General features: G+C 37.1%; 3 protein-coding genes across 7 annotated transcripts in view; 1 reads left to right on the forward strand and 2 right to left on the reverse strand.

Annotated features, from left to right (window-relative positions):
- The window catches only part of SWIP (strumpellin and WASH-interacting protein), a 29,347-nt gene extending 14,949 nt beyond the window's left edge, over positions 1–14,398 (reverse strand). Inside the window, exons 1-6 of one of the 2 annotated variants that reach the window (XM_067784256.1) lie at positions 14,290–14,398; positions 13,695–14,224; positions 8,983–9,204; positions 8,141–8,899; positions 2,717–3,049; positions 2,377–2,656 (exon numbers count right to left, since the gene is read on the reverse strand). In XM_067784256.1, coding sequence (XP_067640357.1) covers positions 2,377–2,656; positions 2,717–3,049; positions 8,141–8,899; positions 8,983–9,204; positions 13,695–14,224; positions 14,290–14,308 — 2,143 coding nt within the window. In that variant the 5' untranslated portion in view covers positions 14,309–14,398. The remainder of the gene's footprint in view (positions 1–2,376; positions 2,657–2,716; positions 3,050–8,140; positions 8,900–8,982; positions 9,205–13,694; positions 14,225–14,289) is intronic. The other variant, XM_067784257.1, reaches the window with a different exon arrangement.
- The window catches only part of LOC137250791 (uncharacterized), a 373,639-nt gene that overhangs the window by 52,992 nt on the left and 302,529 nt on the right, over positions 1–18,118 (forward strand). The gene's annotated exons all lie outside the window — the stretch shown is intronic.
- Positions 15,808–18,118, reverse strand: part of na (sodium leak channel non-selective protein na) — a 57,760-nt gene continuing 55,449 nt past the window's right edge. For all 4 annotated transcript variants that reach the window (XM_067784261.1, XM_067784260.1, XM_067784259.1 and 1 more), the window contains one exon: positions 15,808–18,110. In XM_067784261.1, the coding sequence (XP_067640362.1) occupies positions 17,364–18,110 (747 nt within the window). In that variant the 3' untranslated portion in view covers positions 15,808–17,363. The remainder of the gene's footprint in view (positions 18,111–18,118) is intronic.

The following is an 18,118-nucleotide window of genomic DNA, read 5'->3' on the forward strand; positions in this document are numbered from 1 at the left end:
TATTTAGCTTATTATAAGTTTATACATGTAAATAGTACCTTTATCGAAATAAATGAAGTTTTATGTGAATGGCAAGAAATATATCATACAGGTTCCGTCAATTTTTCTTATCGTCACGGCGTAGGCAAGGTGGATGGCGTCGCGCCATCCGGCGCGCACCGCTTAGCTTTAGAATCTAGTTTTAAGACAAATCGTGGTCGGGAACTCTCAGGCGGAGTCTGAGCTGTTGCGTATCGCAAGGGGGCCGGCATGTTTAGGCCCGAAGCCTAAATTCACATTAACTCTCGCCACCCTAATAGCACCACTTTATCGACCACTAGTTCTGTGTGGGGAAGCTTCCCCTTAAAACCGGAGACTTTTCCCGCGGTTCAACGATTGTCTTCGACAAGGCAACCGTTTACTTTGCCAGCGATTGTCGAGCGAACCACAGCTATCAACGTCCGAGGAGCCCCATCAGATCTCACTTTTAACAAGATAAATTAGTGTTCTAATTATAATTTCCACTTTAATAAAACAATATTTATAACGAGAAATCTCTCGACTTTCTTCTCTTTTATTTATTATCGAAACACAATTGTGGTGCCTCCACTCCTTTGCCGAGTATGCGACACACCACAATTGTACATATATCGTTTCGTTTTCCTGGTGGGTTTGCGGAAAAAGGTTTATATAGAATTCAAATTTTTGGACTCGTTTGGAGTCAGAATCTACTGAGCTCTTCAAACATCTGCAGAGTCGAACCGGGTCCCTGTGGGATATCTCTGATAGCGGATTCGGATTCAGCGCATCAAAATCCGTAGCTTTGTAATTTATTGCTTACAATTCTTCGGTCCTTGGATTTCTAGAAAAAATTTATACAATTCAAATAAGAAAAGAGGCAGATCATAAAGAATTCGAACTTCGAAAGTCAAATTAATTTTTGCTTCTGCAACAATCTAAAAATTGGATTGGTCCAATACACAGTTGAAAGGTGAGATGGTCGTATTGATCTATCGCTATCGCGGACTGAAAATGCTATGCTTGTTTTTTTGTAGCGATAAGGTTACTCGCCGAAGGCTTTGGGGTGTGCTATCGATGTGATGGTCCTTTGCCGGATACAGATCCGGTACGAGCCGGTAATACAGCACCATTAAGGTGCTAGCCCGACCATCTCAGCAACGATTTATATGGCCACATTAAACCTTCACGCCATCCCTCCCTCTCCACCCCCAAGTTCAATGAGCAGCTTGGGGTCGCCAGAGCCTCGTCTGTTAGTGAAACAGGATGAGGTTGACAATTGGGTTTGGAGAAGCTATATATTGCGCTGGCAACCGGAGGGGTTGCGTTACACAGCCCCTTAAATTTGGTATTTTAGTCGCCTCTTACGACAGGCACACATACCGATAGTATATTCTGACCCCCTAACCCGCTGGGGGCAAAATGGAAAATGCTATTCTGAAATGCTGCTGTAGCGATGAACACTCCCTAGGGTTTTGGGGAGTGTTTTCGATATTGATGGCCATTTGCCGGATATAAATCCGGTATATTCCGGGAAGCACCATTAAGGTATAAGCTCGACCAACTCGGAACGATTTAATATGACCACATTGAACCTTCTAGGCCATCCCGACCCGCCTAGTTCCACGATGAACTTGGGATCGGCACAGCCTCGGCTGCTAAAAAAGAGGATTCTCCTTGAAGGGGTTGCGCTACACAGCCCCTTGAATCAATAGGGTATAGCATACTTGTCGCGGGTATATTCTAAGCACCCTAACCCGTCAGTATTTACGTTGCTTCTTGTTTTTTTATTGATATGTTTTCTTCTTATTGTTATTGCTGCGGAACACTCACCTTTGTAAGATTTTGTAGATAAGTAGTAGCGCGAGAAGACAGTTTTGCATAACAATGACGAAATAACACAAGTTCGTAGTTTTTATTCTGCTATTTGCTCTGCTCTAAAGGACTACGGAGTTCATAGCAGAGCCTAAGAAATTCTACCACTTGTTTATGCTCCGACTATGCTCTATGCTCTGTCCATGTTCAGAACCCGAGAAGTAGCAGAGCATGTTTTTCGTTGCTACTTCTACTCTGGTGTAGAAAATGCAAACAATTTGGATACATCTCACAAACCGGTATTAATATAGTAATTCATTGGACAATGCATATAAATGATACCTAATTTAAATCGGTCTATTTCTTAAGCTGTCATTATGTGAGTCCTCTTTGAAACAGTCTTCAAAGTTTTCTAAATACTTATTACAGAATTGGCATGCCTATGAGTCTAAACATCCGGTGCGGGTGAAACAGAACTCGACAAACCTGGCGCCATAAATATCATTACTAAAGGACGATAACAAATTTTCTCCGAACACTTATTTAAAAATATTATTAACTTACCTTTGAGAATAACATAATTCCCATTCAATTCCATTGGGCACACATTAATTAAATCGCGATAATCATCAATGCCTTGCTCAAACGGACTCATCTTGTCCAATTGTAAATTTGTATGCACTTCTAAACGCAAAAAAGTTTCGATTTGCGCACATAATTTGCTCACAATTTCACTACGTAAATTATCATAAGTTGTTCTTGCTAAATTTTTAGATATTTTAAATTCACCTAAACCCATACACTGCAATGTTTTGCCGCACTCATTGAAAGCACGTAGAATGTACTGGAAAAATCGAAGAATCATTACAAAAAAAAATGGTGCTATGAAATATTAGATGTCCACCTGAAATGAGTTAAAATCTAATTTGCGCTCCACCACTTGTTTCAGATATGCTGAAAGTACTAATTGATGCCAGTAGATGAATGATGTATCACAGATTTTAGCTACATTTGCTTGAAAATCCGCCAGAGTTAGAATGCGTGCCATGAGCAATTGAAAACGTTCACACTGATCTTGTGGCAATGTACGATTATTGAGATTTGTCGCATTTACCGCTAATTTAGTGATGAGTGTACGTAATTTTGTTGGTGGTCCAGTCATACATTTTTCAGCAATACGTAACGCAGCTAGAGCATCAACATTGCGATTATGCATTTTAGCAGCAGCTATGCGTTTCTAAAAAAGAAAAATTAGGTGAATATTAGCAAACAACGTCCTATTACATAAAAGGTTTCAAAGGATCGTAGACATTATAATAAGTTAACTTAATTTCAATGCTACGTATTTTAATTCAAAAGTGCATTTAAAACAATAAAATGAGTGAATAAAAAATGTTTGGGAATGAGCGCGGCACCGCCTCTTTTTTAAACGGTTTTATTTAGCTTGACTCTCGTGTAGCGAGCGTTACGAATTTTGTAATTGAAATTTAAGTAACTTCCCGATAAGCTACAAGCTTGAAACTTGACATATAGTTCAGAATCCGGTGACAATGCAATAATAAGAAAAAAATCGCCGCCAGGTGGCGCAAGGATCGAGATAGTCAAAAACCCTTATTTGGGGATCGAACATGGCTCATATTTTGAACACGTATGTCATACAGAAATAGAAACCGCTTTAGTAAAAAAAAATTCAAGTTATGTGCCGCAAGAATTGAGATATTCAAAAAACTCGTACTTGTCTGTCCGATTTGGCTCATTGAACAAATATTAAACACAGTCGGGTGACATCAAAATACTTTGGAGCACATAAGTTCAAATTTTGTTAGTTAAATTTCAGTAAAAAAATTTGATTTCCCGGTAGAAGTGAGGTCAAAATACTTTGGGGCACATAAATTAAAATGTTGGTAGTGAAATTCAAATAAAACTCCTTTTTGTAAGTGAAAGTCAAGGAGACAACATGGTTCCGAATAATAAGAAAACGCCCTAGATTGATGAGGAATATGATGACTACCTAATTATTTTCTAGCTTTTAGTTTTATTATTATTCATGTAAGTATTGTTTTCAATAAAACCGTTTAACTTAAAAATTTTGTTTATAATTATTTTATTTTCAAGTTTTTAGTCTTTATTTAATTGCGTATTATTTCTCATTCTATTTAGTTCATTTAGTGACTCATTGTTATAAGGGCTCTTTCCTGAGAATTTGTTACAATCTAAGTCCTAATACATAATCCTTCCAAAGACTTTACTAGACTCTGCGCCACGTATGCTTGTCCCTCCTCGAACTCCAAAATATTTTGATGTCACGTCTACCAGACTGTATGTAATATTTGTTCCAAATATGAACCAAATCGGACCACAAATACGATTTGTTGAAATATTTCGATCGATACGCCACCTATCGGAGTTTTTTTTTCTTATTATTGCATTGTCATCGGGTTCTGAACTATATTCGAAGTTTCAAGTTTGTAGCTTATGGGGAAGTTACTTAAATTTCAATTACAAAATTCGTGCCAGCCAGCCAACCAACCAGCCTGTCAAGTCAAGCCTAAATACAACCGTTTAAAAAATAATTAGGTTGGTCCTAGGTACTAGTCATCACACTCCTCATCAATCTAGGGCGTTGATCAGACAAATAAATAAAAGCGTGGGTCGCGTCAAATTTCTATTGATAGTCAACCGCTCCTATCTTTACAAATCATATTTTCATATATGTATATGTAAGATCAACTGAACCATAATCAGGTTTTTTTGATAAAATTTAGTAGCCTTGAATGTTGCAATAAACTATCGACAGTCGATCATACATGTCCATATGTCCCTGATGATGACTTCAGATTGAAGTCGAAATATCGAGGAAAATTAAAATTTATGAATATAAAACATATCAAAAGGAAGTTTTATTCATTAACCGCGGCCTTTCAGCTCAACTAATCTAATTAATAATCAGGTTATGCCACGCCTCACGTTTTTGAAAATTTCACGCGTCCAACGCTTTTATTTAATTGTCTGATCAACGCCCTAGATTGATGAAGAGTGTGATGACTAGTACCTTGGACCTACCTAATTTTTTTCTATATTTTAGTATTATTATTACTTAATGTAAGTATTATTTTCAATAAAACCGTTTCACTTAAACACTTTTTTTAATTATTATATTGAGCACTAATTCTTCTGCATTTTGGGAGTCATAACTGAAAGAAGAATTGACCTATCGTGGAAAAACTCGATACATTACTTCCATTATGCAAGGAAATATTTGTAATAAAAGTAGGCAAAAACGATTATATAACACGCCCACGCTTTGATAACTGAAACTAAATGAACTAACTATACGATGGAAGCTCTCAGCTGAATGTATAAAGTTCGGTTAACCCGAACTTAGGCACCCACACTTTTTTAAGTATAAGTATTTCTTAATATATCTCTCCCACTATCTCTTCCGCTGCCCTTTTTCTCCCGTTCCTTTATGTCTCCCTATATTTCTCCCCCACGTCTCTGGCATCTCACTCAAAGTCTCCCAATAATTTTCTATAACTAAAAATGATTTTTCAAATATATCTGCCACTGGTTTAACTGCCGCAAAACAAAGGCTGTCTATGTACCAAATTTCAAGTAAATCAACCCATACGTAAAACCCGAATATATCTGTCTGTTGGATAAGAAAATATAAATTTGTATATATTGTATTGTTATATACAGTTTTGTAATCAATCAAATATACTTGAATCTTTTATAAAAACCTATATAAAGACATTCAGAAAAAATATTGTTAGTCAGTCAGAAAAACGTTTTGAAATAAATATTAAATTGTTCATCTTTGTAAAAACTCTTTACTTTAATAAGAATACGTTTAGAGGAATTCAAGACTGACACTGGGCCTTGTTATCTAAAGAGGTTTACGCCGATTACTTTATCGGCGGCGGCGGCGTAGACGGCGCGCCGGCGTACGCCGGTGTTCTTACTTTAAAAAGATTGATTTTTCTATTTAAAAAAATAATATTTAGGAAAGATTTTGTTTGTATGTATTTAAGGAAATCAACGTGTTGGCCATTCGGAAAGATCGGGGGTTTTTGCCTCAAGATCTCGCAGACCGTTGAAAATTTTTCAGGAGTAGCTCCTTGCGAAGGGATTGTCCCTCGTTCGCATACGCCAGAGAGGCTGCGAACTGCTGCGTCTGCAGAAAAGAATTAGAGATACATAAATCCTTGGCGCATCTACATAATTAAAATTTTACAAGGACCTGGATACAATTTTTAAAATGTAGACCAAAGTTTGCAGACGTTTGTGTTCACAACATTGATTTCAATAGTCTTCGTTAAATCAACACGATATTTGTATGTATGTATCTATGTATATTTTAGAACGAAAGACCGATTTTAAGTTGAAAGATGTTAACTGCTCTTTTCCGGCCTTATGATATAAGAGCTAATTATGGATGACCGCGTGGCTTCAGTTTTCAGACTAGTTCGACTCTCCACTACGTTAGGGTAGTAGCACACACGGTCATTAGTTCGACTGTCTTGGGAAAGCTTTTGCTTCACCACTTTGAATGTTCTTGCGAAGGACAAAGCCTCACCTGGTAAATATATGTACCCACGTATTCACATTTGTACAAGGAGTCGTAACGTGTAGGTGATATTTAAACTTGGTTGATAGGCTATAATCAATGTGCTTCACTCCATGGGACTAGTTTTGGATAGGGCCGCCAACTTTAGGAAATGTCAAAGTGGGAGACTTGAAGGATGAAGTGTGTATATCAAAACTAACATTTCAGACGCTATTGTAGTTTCGCAAATAAACAACAGATGTTTGAATGTGAGCCCAGGTGATTTTTCAAACCCTTCTGATGCGTACATATATCCTCAACTTAAGTATGAGGTAAGAATCATTTCAAAGCAGTGTTTATGCCCCTAGAAACTAAAAGATTTTGCATCCCTGATTTGGGCTATTCTTTCAGCCAATCGCAATATACATTTTTTTTAAAAATCGGCACCTTTTTTGTGTATTTTCTTTTTTTAACAACTTGTTCATTATTAATTTTTTTTAAATATATGCAAAGTTATTATATAACTTTTATTTTAGTGTTTTATTTTAATAATTTGGTGAATTGGGTGATGCAAAGTCCGTGTTAAGCAACGCTTGTTTTTGAAATAACTTTTGTACAGTTAGAAAGAGTTAAATTTCGCAATTAGGCTAAGTTTATGATCGAGCGTAATCGCATCGCGCGAATCGCTGTTAGCGATAAATTATATTAGTGCATATGAAGATGTTTATGACAAAGCGATTTAGCGTAAGGCACATTGAACGATTACAAGCGACAAAAGCGAAGAAAATTTGCAACCAAAATATTTTGATTCATTTGAGCGAAATTTGCGAAACAAAATGGATGTTTTTATTGAAAAGGTACGTGACAAGCAGTGTTTGCGTCATGCAGATTACCACAATCGCGATTGGATGCACTTGATATTTTTTTGTCTTATGTATACTTTTTAAATATTTTTTTTTGTAACAAATAGCTATTTCCTAATAATTAAATTTTACGAGTTAATGTACACATGTTGCTTTCCCTACACTGCCACAACGTGAATAAAAAGATGTTGAGTTATATCGTTGAGCATTCCATCGCTTGCGATAACGCTAGCGAAAATGTAACAAGCGATGGAGCGTTTCTCGTCTCATCGCGCGGTGCGATTACGCTCGATCAAAAACTTAGCCTTAGTTTCTTATAACTGGCAGTGCTGCGCATCCGTTGATACCACTTTCGACCATATCAGACCAATTTTCGACATGAACAATAAATGGCATAAACAATCTTAAACGAATAGAAAATATAGTAACGCGCCGGACGCCGCCGCCGCGCCGATATTTTTGACATTCGGCGGCGGCGTGCGAAAAACGACCAAAATCGGCGGCGGTGGCGTTTATCGGCGGCGTATATCTCTATTATCTAACACAATTCGAAAGAAATTTCTTTCGAATTTGAGGAAAATTGTGTGATTTGACAGTTTTCGGATCACAGTTTTCTTTCGAATCGAGTTACGGAATAAGGCCTCTGGTCCACTTTCATCAAAAAGGGCATCCTCTTTGTTGATCTAAACAAAAAGCTAACTACGGAATAGCAATTTTAGTGCACTGTGGACTTCAACTGACTTCACTGAAGTTCATTTTACGGTTTCTGCAATACAGCTGACTATTCTGAAATTTTTAAGAACTTTCGATGATCCCGAAATAGTTTTTAAATTTTCTGAAGTGCATGTGACTAAGTGCACTCGAAAAAAGTATAATACAGCTGTGCATAAGTACTTGAAACATATCATTTACATACCTTACACAAATTTAATAAATGTAGCACTTTATATTGCAAGTACTGCAAAACACATTGCATCACCTTCGCAATGATATCTTCGTATTGCTGGAAGACTTGTTGTATACATTTTAACAATTCAATCAATTTACAAACACTTTGTAATGTTGGTCGTGTCATTGGTGATTGCAATTGTACATGCGTATTAACTAAACCTTTTACTGTACAATTGATTTGTGCTGCGAAACGTAAACCAAGCAACAATAAGGCAGACAATTCCTTAAATTGCTGTACCGTCAAGTCAAATGGTCCAGTACTCAACGCTTTGCGCACATTAAGCGTCCAGAGGAGGACCTGTGAACAGTGGGTGCGACAATCATGTGGGAGACTTTGTGCACGGGTTTGTAAATAATATTGACGCAATCTTTTGTCATCCTGCAATAGGCGTTCATGTGGTTTTACCAAAGTGGTGGCATGTCGTCGTAGAAAAGGGCTAGGTTGCCATAAAATATTACCTATCAGCACGATTCCTTGATGTTTTTGGTTTAATTCAAGTAAATGTTTAACATATTTGGTTTCAACTTGACCGCAAAAATCATGAAACACAACACAAAAAACATTCAAGCGCACAAGTAGCCGATGTTCAGTGAAACCATTTGCATCATACTTTGTTAACATAGCTAAGCAATGTTTCATATATTCATTGCATTGATTTGTAAGTTGACCGATCCCTTTTGGTCCTATTTTATCTTTCAGCGCGAACGTACTATCGAGGAAGCTCTTGAAAGAAATATGTTAAATAAAGTATAAGATATACTACGTTTAAACAAATAAATGAATTGTTTGTGTTTACACATACATACTTGGAATAATGTGGCCGAAAATAAATGGTTAAATTCTTCTAAACAACTTTTTAAACCATTCAATTCGCTTTCAGTGCAATACTCCAAGCAGTTTCGTTTGTGTGCTATTGCATCCACAGTTTTCTTGTATGCCTGCCAGAATCGGCAGAAATTTGAACCAGCCAAAATCTCATTGAATATAAGGAATTCCAACAGCACATCTGCCAGACAATCAAAAACATCCTAAAAAGGAATAAAAAATTTTAATTACACCTTACGCAGTATGCGAATATTAAAAACTGTTCGCTGTCTTATTGTATTACATACTTCCAACTTCCATTTTTCTAAGCCTTAAAATAGCATTAGTTGAAAAATGCAGTTTTTAAGAAAAATAATGCACAATATGGGCGTGATAAAAAATGTAACCCACACGGCATTTAGATGATTAAATTTTGAATTTCCCTACATATAAATACAATTTGATTCTTCTTTCTGACTAAATAATGAGTTATCATACAATTGAACAAAAGAAATAATCAAATATGAATACCTTTGATGATCAAAAACTGAAAATCATTTTTCGATCACGTTTTGGAATCATTTTTGAAGTCCTTTGATGATTACATTTTAATATTTCATAAAAGTCAACAAAAAGAATGATCAAATATGCTTACCTTTCGATGAACAAAAACTGAATATAGTTTTTCAATCACATTTTGGAATCATATTTGAATCAAATGTGTTTACTTTAGGTGATCAAACATTTATAATCATTTTTAATTCACCTTTCTGAATCTTTTCTGACTATATTTGTTAACTGAATAATGAGTTTTATACTTGTTAAAATTTAACTTTTCATTGAAAAACTTATTTTTTTCACATACACACATTTTTTCAATCATGAAGTTCAGAAAAAATATGTATACTAAATTTTTATTATTAAGACAATTTAATGCAAATGCTGCTCATGCCCGAAGATTTCTCCAACCATTTCTCCACCTTCGGCTTCCCAGATAATACATAATAGTTGGACAATACAAAAGTTGTGAGCTATTTGACCAGGTAAGTGAAACTCTCTTGACATACATATGTACCTCGATATGTCTTCAACATCCCGTACCGTGTCGTATTTTAAGATATTGACGATCATAGCTGATGTTGGATGTTGTAGTCGCAGGTGAATATCGGTCAAGTTTGTTTGCGAGTGACCTGTGGTTCAAATAGCTCACTTCCGCATGCTTTCTTCCCTTGATGAAATAAGATTGTTATGTAGTATCTTATTTTGAATGAGATATGAAGAATAAATGCATCATAATCGCATTCAAAAATGAGTCAAAAATCTAAACCAAAACGATTGAAATATATTCACGAATATGATCAGAAAATGGCTGTGAAAAGCAGTCAAATATTACTCTAAAACAATTAAAGCTCAATTTTACAATGATATCAAATATGAATAAAAAGCGTTTCGAAATATGAATCATAAATGATTATTCAAGAATAATCACATTTATGGTACATTTTTCTCCCGACGATACGTTAATATTCGAACAGAAAATGCTTTTAAATTTGAACGTTTTTAATCATCTTAGGGTATGATATTTGAATATTTTTTGATCAAAATTTTCAAAAAATGCTGGCTGGGAATGAGCTCTAGTTTTCAATTTCATCTAGGCCGGCGGAAAAAATATTAGGGGGACTCATGAAACCTTACAAATGCCTTATAAAGTGTGTAAACGTATAAACTTATCTAGTGCGTCAACGAGCTGTCAAATTGTGTATGAAAAATCATTTACACAATTTGTGTAAATTTACGAGCACATTTCATTGTGTAAACGCGGTAAACTCAAAGGAATGCAACCTTGCAGACATTACAGCAGGCATTTTCATCAGAAATCTCCAACATCAGCAAGTCATTTACAAGTATATCTTAGTAAAGACGTTTTAGTTTTGATTTTTTACTTAATCTTTGTATTTTTTAATTTGTATAACAATCAAAAATAGTTTTTTTGGGAATAATACAGCTGATAAACAATTAAGTTTATCAAGAATATTACTACGTGCGTTCATATAACAGCGTGTGTAAATGGATATAATTTTACACCTTATAAGTTTATATGCTTTCATGAGTCCCCCTATTATAAAACCAAAACTACCTCCTAAAATTGTCGGCAATTTGCTCCTCTATATTTAATATGATAATTTAACTGTTTAAAACTGTTATTAATTTTTTATCTTATAACTTTAAACGAGCAATTCTTGTTTGTTTATATAGCCGAACGATCTCTGGAACGGCTCAACCGATTTAAATGAAATTTGGCACAGAGATAATAGGGGGACTCATGAAAGCATATAAACTTATAAGGTGTAAAATTATATCCATTTACACACGCTGTTATATGAACGCACCTAGAAATACTCTTGATAAACTTGATTGTTTATCAGTTGTATTATTGCCAAACAAAAATTTTTTGATTGTTATACAAATTAAAAAATGCCAAGATTAAGTGGAAAATCAAAACTAAAACGTCTTTACTAAGATATTCTTGTAAATGACTTGCTGATGTTGGAGATTTCTGATGAAAATGCCTGCTGTAATGTCTGCAAGGTTGCATTCCTTTGAGTTTACCGCGTTTACACAATAGGGGGACTCATGAAAGCATATAAACTTATAAGGTGTAAAATTATATCCATTTACACACGCTGTTATATGAACGCACCTAGTAATACTCTTGATAAACTTGATTGTTTATCAGCTGTATTATTGCCAAACTAAATTTTTTTGATTGTTATACAAATTAAAAAATGCCAAGATTAAGCGAAAAATCAAAACTAAAACGCCTTTACTTGCTGATGTTGGAGATTTCTGATGAAAATGACTGCTGCAATGTCTGCAAGGTTGCATTCCTTTGAGTTTACCGCGTTTACACAATGAAATGTATGCGTAAATTTATACAAATTGTGTAAATGATTTTTCATACAAAATTTGACAGCTCGTTTACGCACTAGATACATTTATAAGTTTACACACTTTATAAGGCATTTATACGGTTACATGAGTCCCCCTAATGAATTGTGCGCGTAAATTTATACAAATTGTGTAAATGATTTTTCATACAAAATTTGACAGTTCGTTTACGCACTAGATAAATTTATACGTTTACACACTTTATAAGGCATTTATACGGTTACATGAGTCCCCCTAATGTATCACCTTCTAAGACTTTCTACCTAGGTGTTGCCACTCAGAATGTTTCACAAGGTTGCCACCTATTCGAAATTAAAAAAACATTGCATGAGATATGCCGATATGGATATCAAACGAAAGATATTTCACTCCGCATTACAATGGGGATATTTTTGGGTAGGGTTGCCATTTAGGGTTGGGGTAGTTAGACGAAATAGTACTCTACTTACTCATATTCTATTAAAGCATTAAAGGAGAACATTAAAGTTAAAAATCTTCGTAAAAAAATCTTACACATGATTCGACTAAATTTTCTAAATGCCATACACGCTAATAAAATTGAAATGCAATATCAAGCCATCGTGGCAAATTCTAGCAAAATATATTTAAATGCATATTTTTGGTAAATATGAAATGAATAATTGCAATTTCTCACAGATTACTATTAGAAAGATTTCTCACCGTAGCAAAAAGATATCTCACCAAGGTAATTTTCTACCGTTGAACACTAGAGGCATATGTTCAATTTGAAAACGACATCTAACCATTTAACTACTTACCAACAGATGGCGCTTAGGGAAGTAAGTTGACATTTAATTAAACTAACTGATAGTTGTCATTCGTGAAATTTACAAGTTTTTGGAATGTAATAAAATTGTGAGACTTTCATAGTGTATAACTAAAAAATGTTTAATACTCTTTTAGCAATAAATGAAATGAAAATGTTTTTACTGTGAAAACAACAACAGTATTTAATTTAGGATATTATTAGTCGAGATGGAATCGACTGAGTAAAACGTTTTAAAAAAATATTCCCCGGGGAGAAACGATATGATTCCTAAGCAGTCGTATAATAACAAGAAAAATAATCCGGAAATATTCGGGAAATAGTCATAAAATGATCAAAATATAGTTCTGCCTCAAAACAGCCCGAAGGTGGTCCCTAAGATTACTAAAAATTGGAGAAACCTTACCTCTTTAAGGAATATGATAATAGTGCAGTTTACTGTACCCACCGAAATTTGGCCAAAATTTTCGAGTGAGGTATCAAAAGACGCGTATTCACGTCTAGATCAAGAATCTGAAAGCGGAAGTTAACTTTTTTTACCCGTTCGAAAGATATTAACGAAAAACCGAAAAAAGACCTGCGGGTGCCACCGAAACCGAGGGTGGGATCCATAGTATTTTTGCGCAGAACACCTTTCTGCGTTGGCGGCTTTCGGCCGCGCTTATAAAAAATAACCCTGGGCTATGCCATGCCAAGTCCGGGTGTGTGGTATAACCGTGGCTACCGCCACGGTGATGGACAATTTTTTTTGTGGGTACCAACACAACAACAACCACACTAAAATCGCCAACTTCAACTGCAAATATCTCCGGACAGAGATACAATTTTTTTTCCGCCTTCGGATTATTGTTCTCGAGATTAATACGTGTCTTTTGATACCTCACTCGAAAATCTTGGCCCAACCTTAGGGTGGGTACCGTAAACTGCACTCCTACCAGGAATATTATTATTGTTCAACTTTTCTAAACCTAAAATTACCTCAAAACGAAACTCTAAATTCTTATCATCTGATGCGCAATATGCACCACATTGATGTAGCATATTGTTGCCCAGTACAATGCACCGTTGTAATAAAAACTGTATATTGCACAAAAATTGCACAGATTCACTCATTTGCAATAAAATCTCGTTTGTCTTTTTGTTTGCATCTGCACCACCGCTACCATCTTTATCTGCTAATAGCACGCATAAGTTTTCATCTATATAAAGGAATTTCGTTTGCATTTGCTGTGCTTTGTGTACTAATCCATCCGCCTCGCCACACAAATGAGCGAATGTAAGAAGCGTTTTATTTAGCAAACGATCGGACTCAAGTATACGCAACAGTTCCAGTTGTTCCTGATTTGCCGAGTAATTTACATTTACAAGTGATGTTGTCGAAGGATTAGGTGTCTTTGGTGACCAAAGTGAGGGAAATGCTGTAGCTGTTTGCATAAGCCTATTCAATTTCTTATCATGATGATCGAGAAAGGTGCCAAAGCTCTTTAGCTGCTCTTCAGCCGAAGAAACTGTTCGGTGTAAGATGAGTATATAAGAATTCATAACATACTTTTTAAATATAACTTTAACTTACTTATAGCCGTTTGATCCATTATTTTAAGTTTGCTAAGTTAATTTTAGATAGCAAATGCACAAGTTGTAAAATAAAACCAACGCAACCCATTAGAGCTGCAGAATAATCGATAGCCATATCGTTGGTTTTCCCGCACTAAAACAAGTTGCCAAGCTTATGAAATGTTGGTTAATGGCCGTATCACAATGTACTTTTTCATGTAGATGAGTTCAACGCAATTTTAAGCATGAGTATACAGCACATATTTTTAGAGAGAATGGCAGATCTAGCGACAAAAGTGACATGTGACATACAGAAAATGGCAATCTTCAATTTTTGCTACACATAAAGCAATAGATGAAGATTTCGACATTTGCTTTGGCTATGACTGCCGGTGCTACGCCGACCGTTGGCCGTCTGCAATACTACCGCCGTGCTGGTGCCGCCGCTGCTACTGTCCGTTCGCCATCCTACCGCCGCTGCTACGACGACCGTTAACCGTCCACCATCCTATCGCCGTTAAGCCGCCGCTGCTTCCGGCCCACCGCTGCTGCGACGACCGCTGGCCGTCCGCCATCCTGCCACCGTTAAGCCGCTGCATCCCCCCGCCGCTGCCACGAAGACCGTTGGCCGTCCGCCATCCTACCGCCACTAAGCGGCTGCTTCTATCCCGCCGCTGCTTCCATACTGCCGTACCAATCCGACCCCGAAGGCCCTGGGGAGTGTTATCGAGTGTATGGTCCTTTGCCGGATGCAGATCCGGTACCAAGCCCTCCCACCCCCTAGATCCATGAGGAGTTCGGGGTCGCTAGAGCCTCGGCTATTTATGAAACAGGATTCGCCACGGATAGGTGAGGTTGACAATTGTATTTGGAGAAGCTATATATTGCGCTAGCAACCTGAAAAGGTTGCGCTACACAACCCCTTGAATCTGGTATTTTAGTCGCCTCTTGCGACAGGCATACCTACCGGGGGTATATATTCTACCCCCTAACCCGCTAGGGGACTAAATTGCTTCCGGAAATGGTAGTGTTGTAGCTATATTGACACCCCACGAAGGTTTTGGAGAGAGGTATCGATATTGATGGTCCTTTACCGCATATAGATCGGGTACGATTAAATATGACCACATTGAACCTTCTAGGCCATCCCGCTCTCCACCCCCTAGTTCCATGAGGAAGGGTTGCCAGAGCCTCGCGTGCTAAATATGTGTATAATACAGGATTCGCCTCGCGTAAGTGAGGATGACAATTGGGTTACGAAATCTATGATTCGCGCTTAACAACCCTTGAATCCCTTTTAATTGGCGCCAGTTTTTTATTAACGGTTAAAGCTACCAATCGCCATTTTCAGCTAAAACAAAGCTTTGTATTGACAGAAAGCCAAGGACGATCCATCACTCAGTTGTTGAAATAATTTTGGAAGAGGAGAAGCTCGCTCCACTGCACGGTACTCAAGGGCGTATGCAGGGGGGAGCGTTGCCCCCCTTCGCGAACTAAGAACACAAAACCGAAAGTTAAACATCAACAACATAAAAGGTTTTTAGGTCCACACTTTTTTTTTAATTATGAGCTTAATAATATTTATTTACATCAATTTATTAATAACTAAATACACATACATAATACTTACCTATTCTTACTAATAAAGTAACTAAAATTATAAATAACTTTGATTGAATAACAATAAGCCTGATAAGGTGCATAAACGCACCAGATACTGTGCCATAAACCACACACAGAAGATTGCGCATTCACGAGTTAAAAATTGCTTCGTTCTGCGCAATTACATCTCACTTGACTGCTTGAGCGATTGAAAGAAAGAGAAAAAAACCAGAGCATAAAAACAGCTGATCTTTTGTTTACATGCACAATGCGCAATTTGCTGTGTGTGATTTGTGATACTGTGCATCTTTGAAAATATCGATAAGCATCGATTACACGTGAATAATTAAAAAAGTAGCTTTCTAATACTTTCAGAATGAGTAATGCAATTTAAAATACATCTCTGTAACTAAATAAAATAAATAAATAAATGTAAGGCGCGATAACCCCCGAAGAGATCTAAGGCCGAGCTTCTCTTCCAATTTGCGTCGTGCTCCTTTTGATTTTCCCTACAAATTGGCCGGAAGGGGCCTACATGCTTTTTGCCGACTCCGAACGGAGTCAAGGCAGATGAGTTTTCACTGAGAGCTTTTCATGGCAGAAATACACTCGGAGCGCTTGCCAAACACTGCCGAGGGGCGACCCCGCTTAGAAAAATGTTCTTCTAATTGAAAAACCTTAGGGGGGATCACATTTCTAAAGTAATTACACCTTGTACTGACTATTAAATTATCTAATTCAATAAAATTTTGAATTACCAAATCCTAGACATGGTAGATATTTTAGGGAGCTCTTGATAAATAAATAAAAAATTTAACGGACTGCTAGAGCCCACAATTGGGTCTATAAAGCAGGCTTCGCTTTTACCTAGACGTCATTACTCTTTATACTTATAAATACGCTATATATGAATCTGAAATATAAAAAAAAAATGGCTCTCCCTCCCACTCCCACCCGGGCTCCCCCCGCCCCCCTTGTGAAAGGCTGGATACGCCCTTGACGGTACTTACATAACCCTGCAAAAATCGCGAGTACTCCATGCATGCATGTATGGAGTACTCGCTATGGACCAACCGAGTACTCCAAAATTAGCCACAATTCATACAAAAAATATGGTCCAATTAACATTGCGATGTCCTAGGACTGGACCATATACTCCAGCTTCGCATACAATCAGAGTACCCACAGTCCAATAAACATCGTGTAGTGATTACAATCGTTAAAAACGAGCAAAGCTCGGCTTACAATGTGTTCGTGTAGAAACATGAGTTGGTCCATTGCTGCATTATAGTGGAGTATATTGGTAAGTACTCCAGTGGACCACATGATCCAACGATTTTTGCAGGGAATTCTAAATACATACTTTCATTTTTTACTATTACATACTAACAAAACTTTTCGCTCATACACCAATTTACATATAATCCTACATATAAAAACCACTACAAACTCAAATCACATTAGGTATACAGCCTCGTTGGCATCCATTCATCACCCTTCATCATCGCTATAAAGCGTACAAATGACTTGCTCCTGCCACCAATCATGCACTTCGTAAACAACATTGGCTTGATTATTAAATGGCAACAGCTTACTACCCGCTATTATGTGACCCATAATTGCGGATGCACTACCCAGAGGGCCATGATGTTCACCGTAATGATTCATCATCATATTTGTTGGATAATGAAACTGACTGCCATCACTATTGGCCGATGTAAAAAATCCCGATGCGCGTTGTATTTCGCGTTTAATAGCAATGGCACTGGCCGCGCCAATTGGCGGTAAGACAGGTGCAGCAGTAGTTATAGAGTTTTTCTTTTTCTGTTGGCTAATAATATGTAGACGTTCTTTATCACTAATTGAGCTGCGTGGTTGTGGATCGGATGTAGTGGGTGCTAAATATTTACGACCTGCTGAGCTACCCGTCGAATCGGAACGATTCAATGCATAAGCACGTTTTGTAGCACTAATAATCCTTTGTACACCATGCGAATCGGCTGTGGTTGAGATGACAGCGCTACCACTAACATCTTTATCTTCATTTTCTGTTGAACTAAAGGTAGGCGAGAAAGCATCGCTGGTCGGTGGGCATGGTGCAGTAGCACTACCGGGTGGTTTTTCACCTCCACCACCACCACCACCACCACTAGTAGGCGTTTTTTCCTCTGGTGTCTTGAGCATCATTAGTTGTTCGTTAGTGGCGCGCAAGCCGGCAATCAGTGAGTTTTGTTGTTTCTATTTAA

This window comes from Eurosta solidaginis, chromosome 4, assembly GCF_040869045.1.
Source record: "Eurosta solidaginis isolate ZX-2024a chromosome 4, ASM4086904v1, whole genome shotgun sequence".
NCBI classification, from domain to species: Eukaryota; Metazoa; Arthropoda; class Insecta; order Diptera; family Tephritidae; genus Eurosta; species Eurosta solidaginis.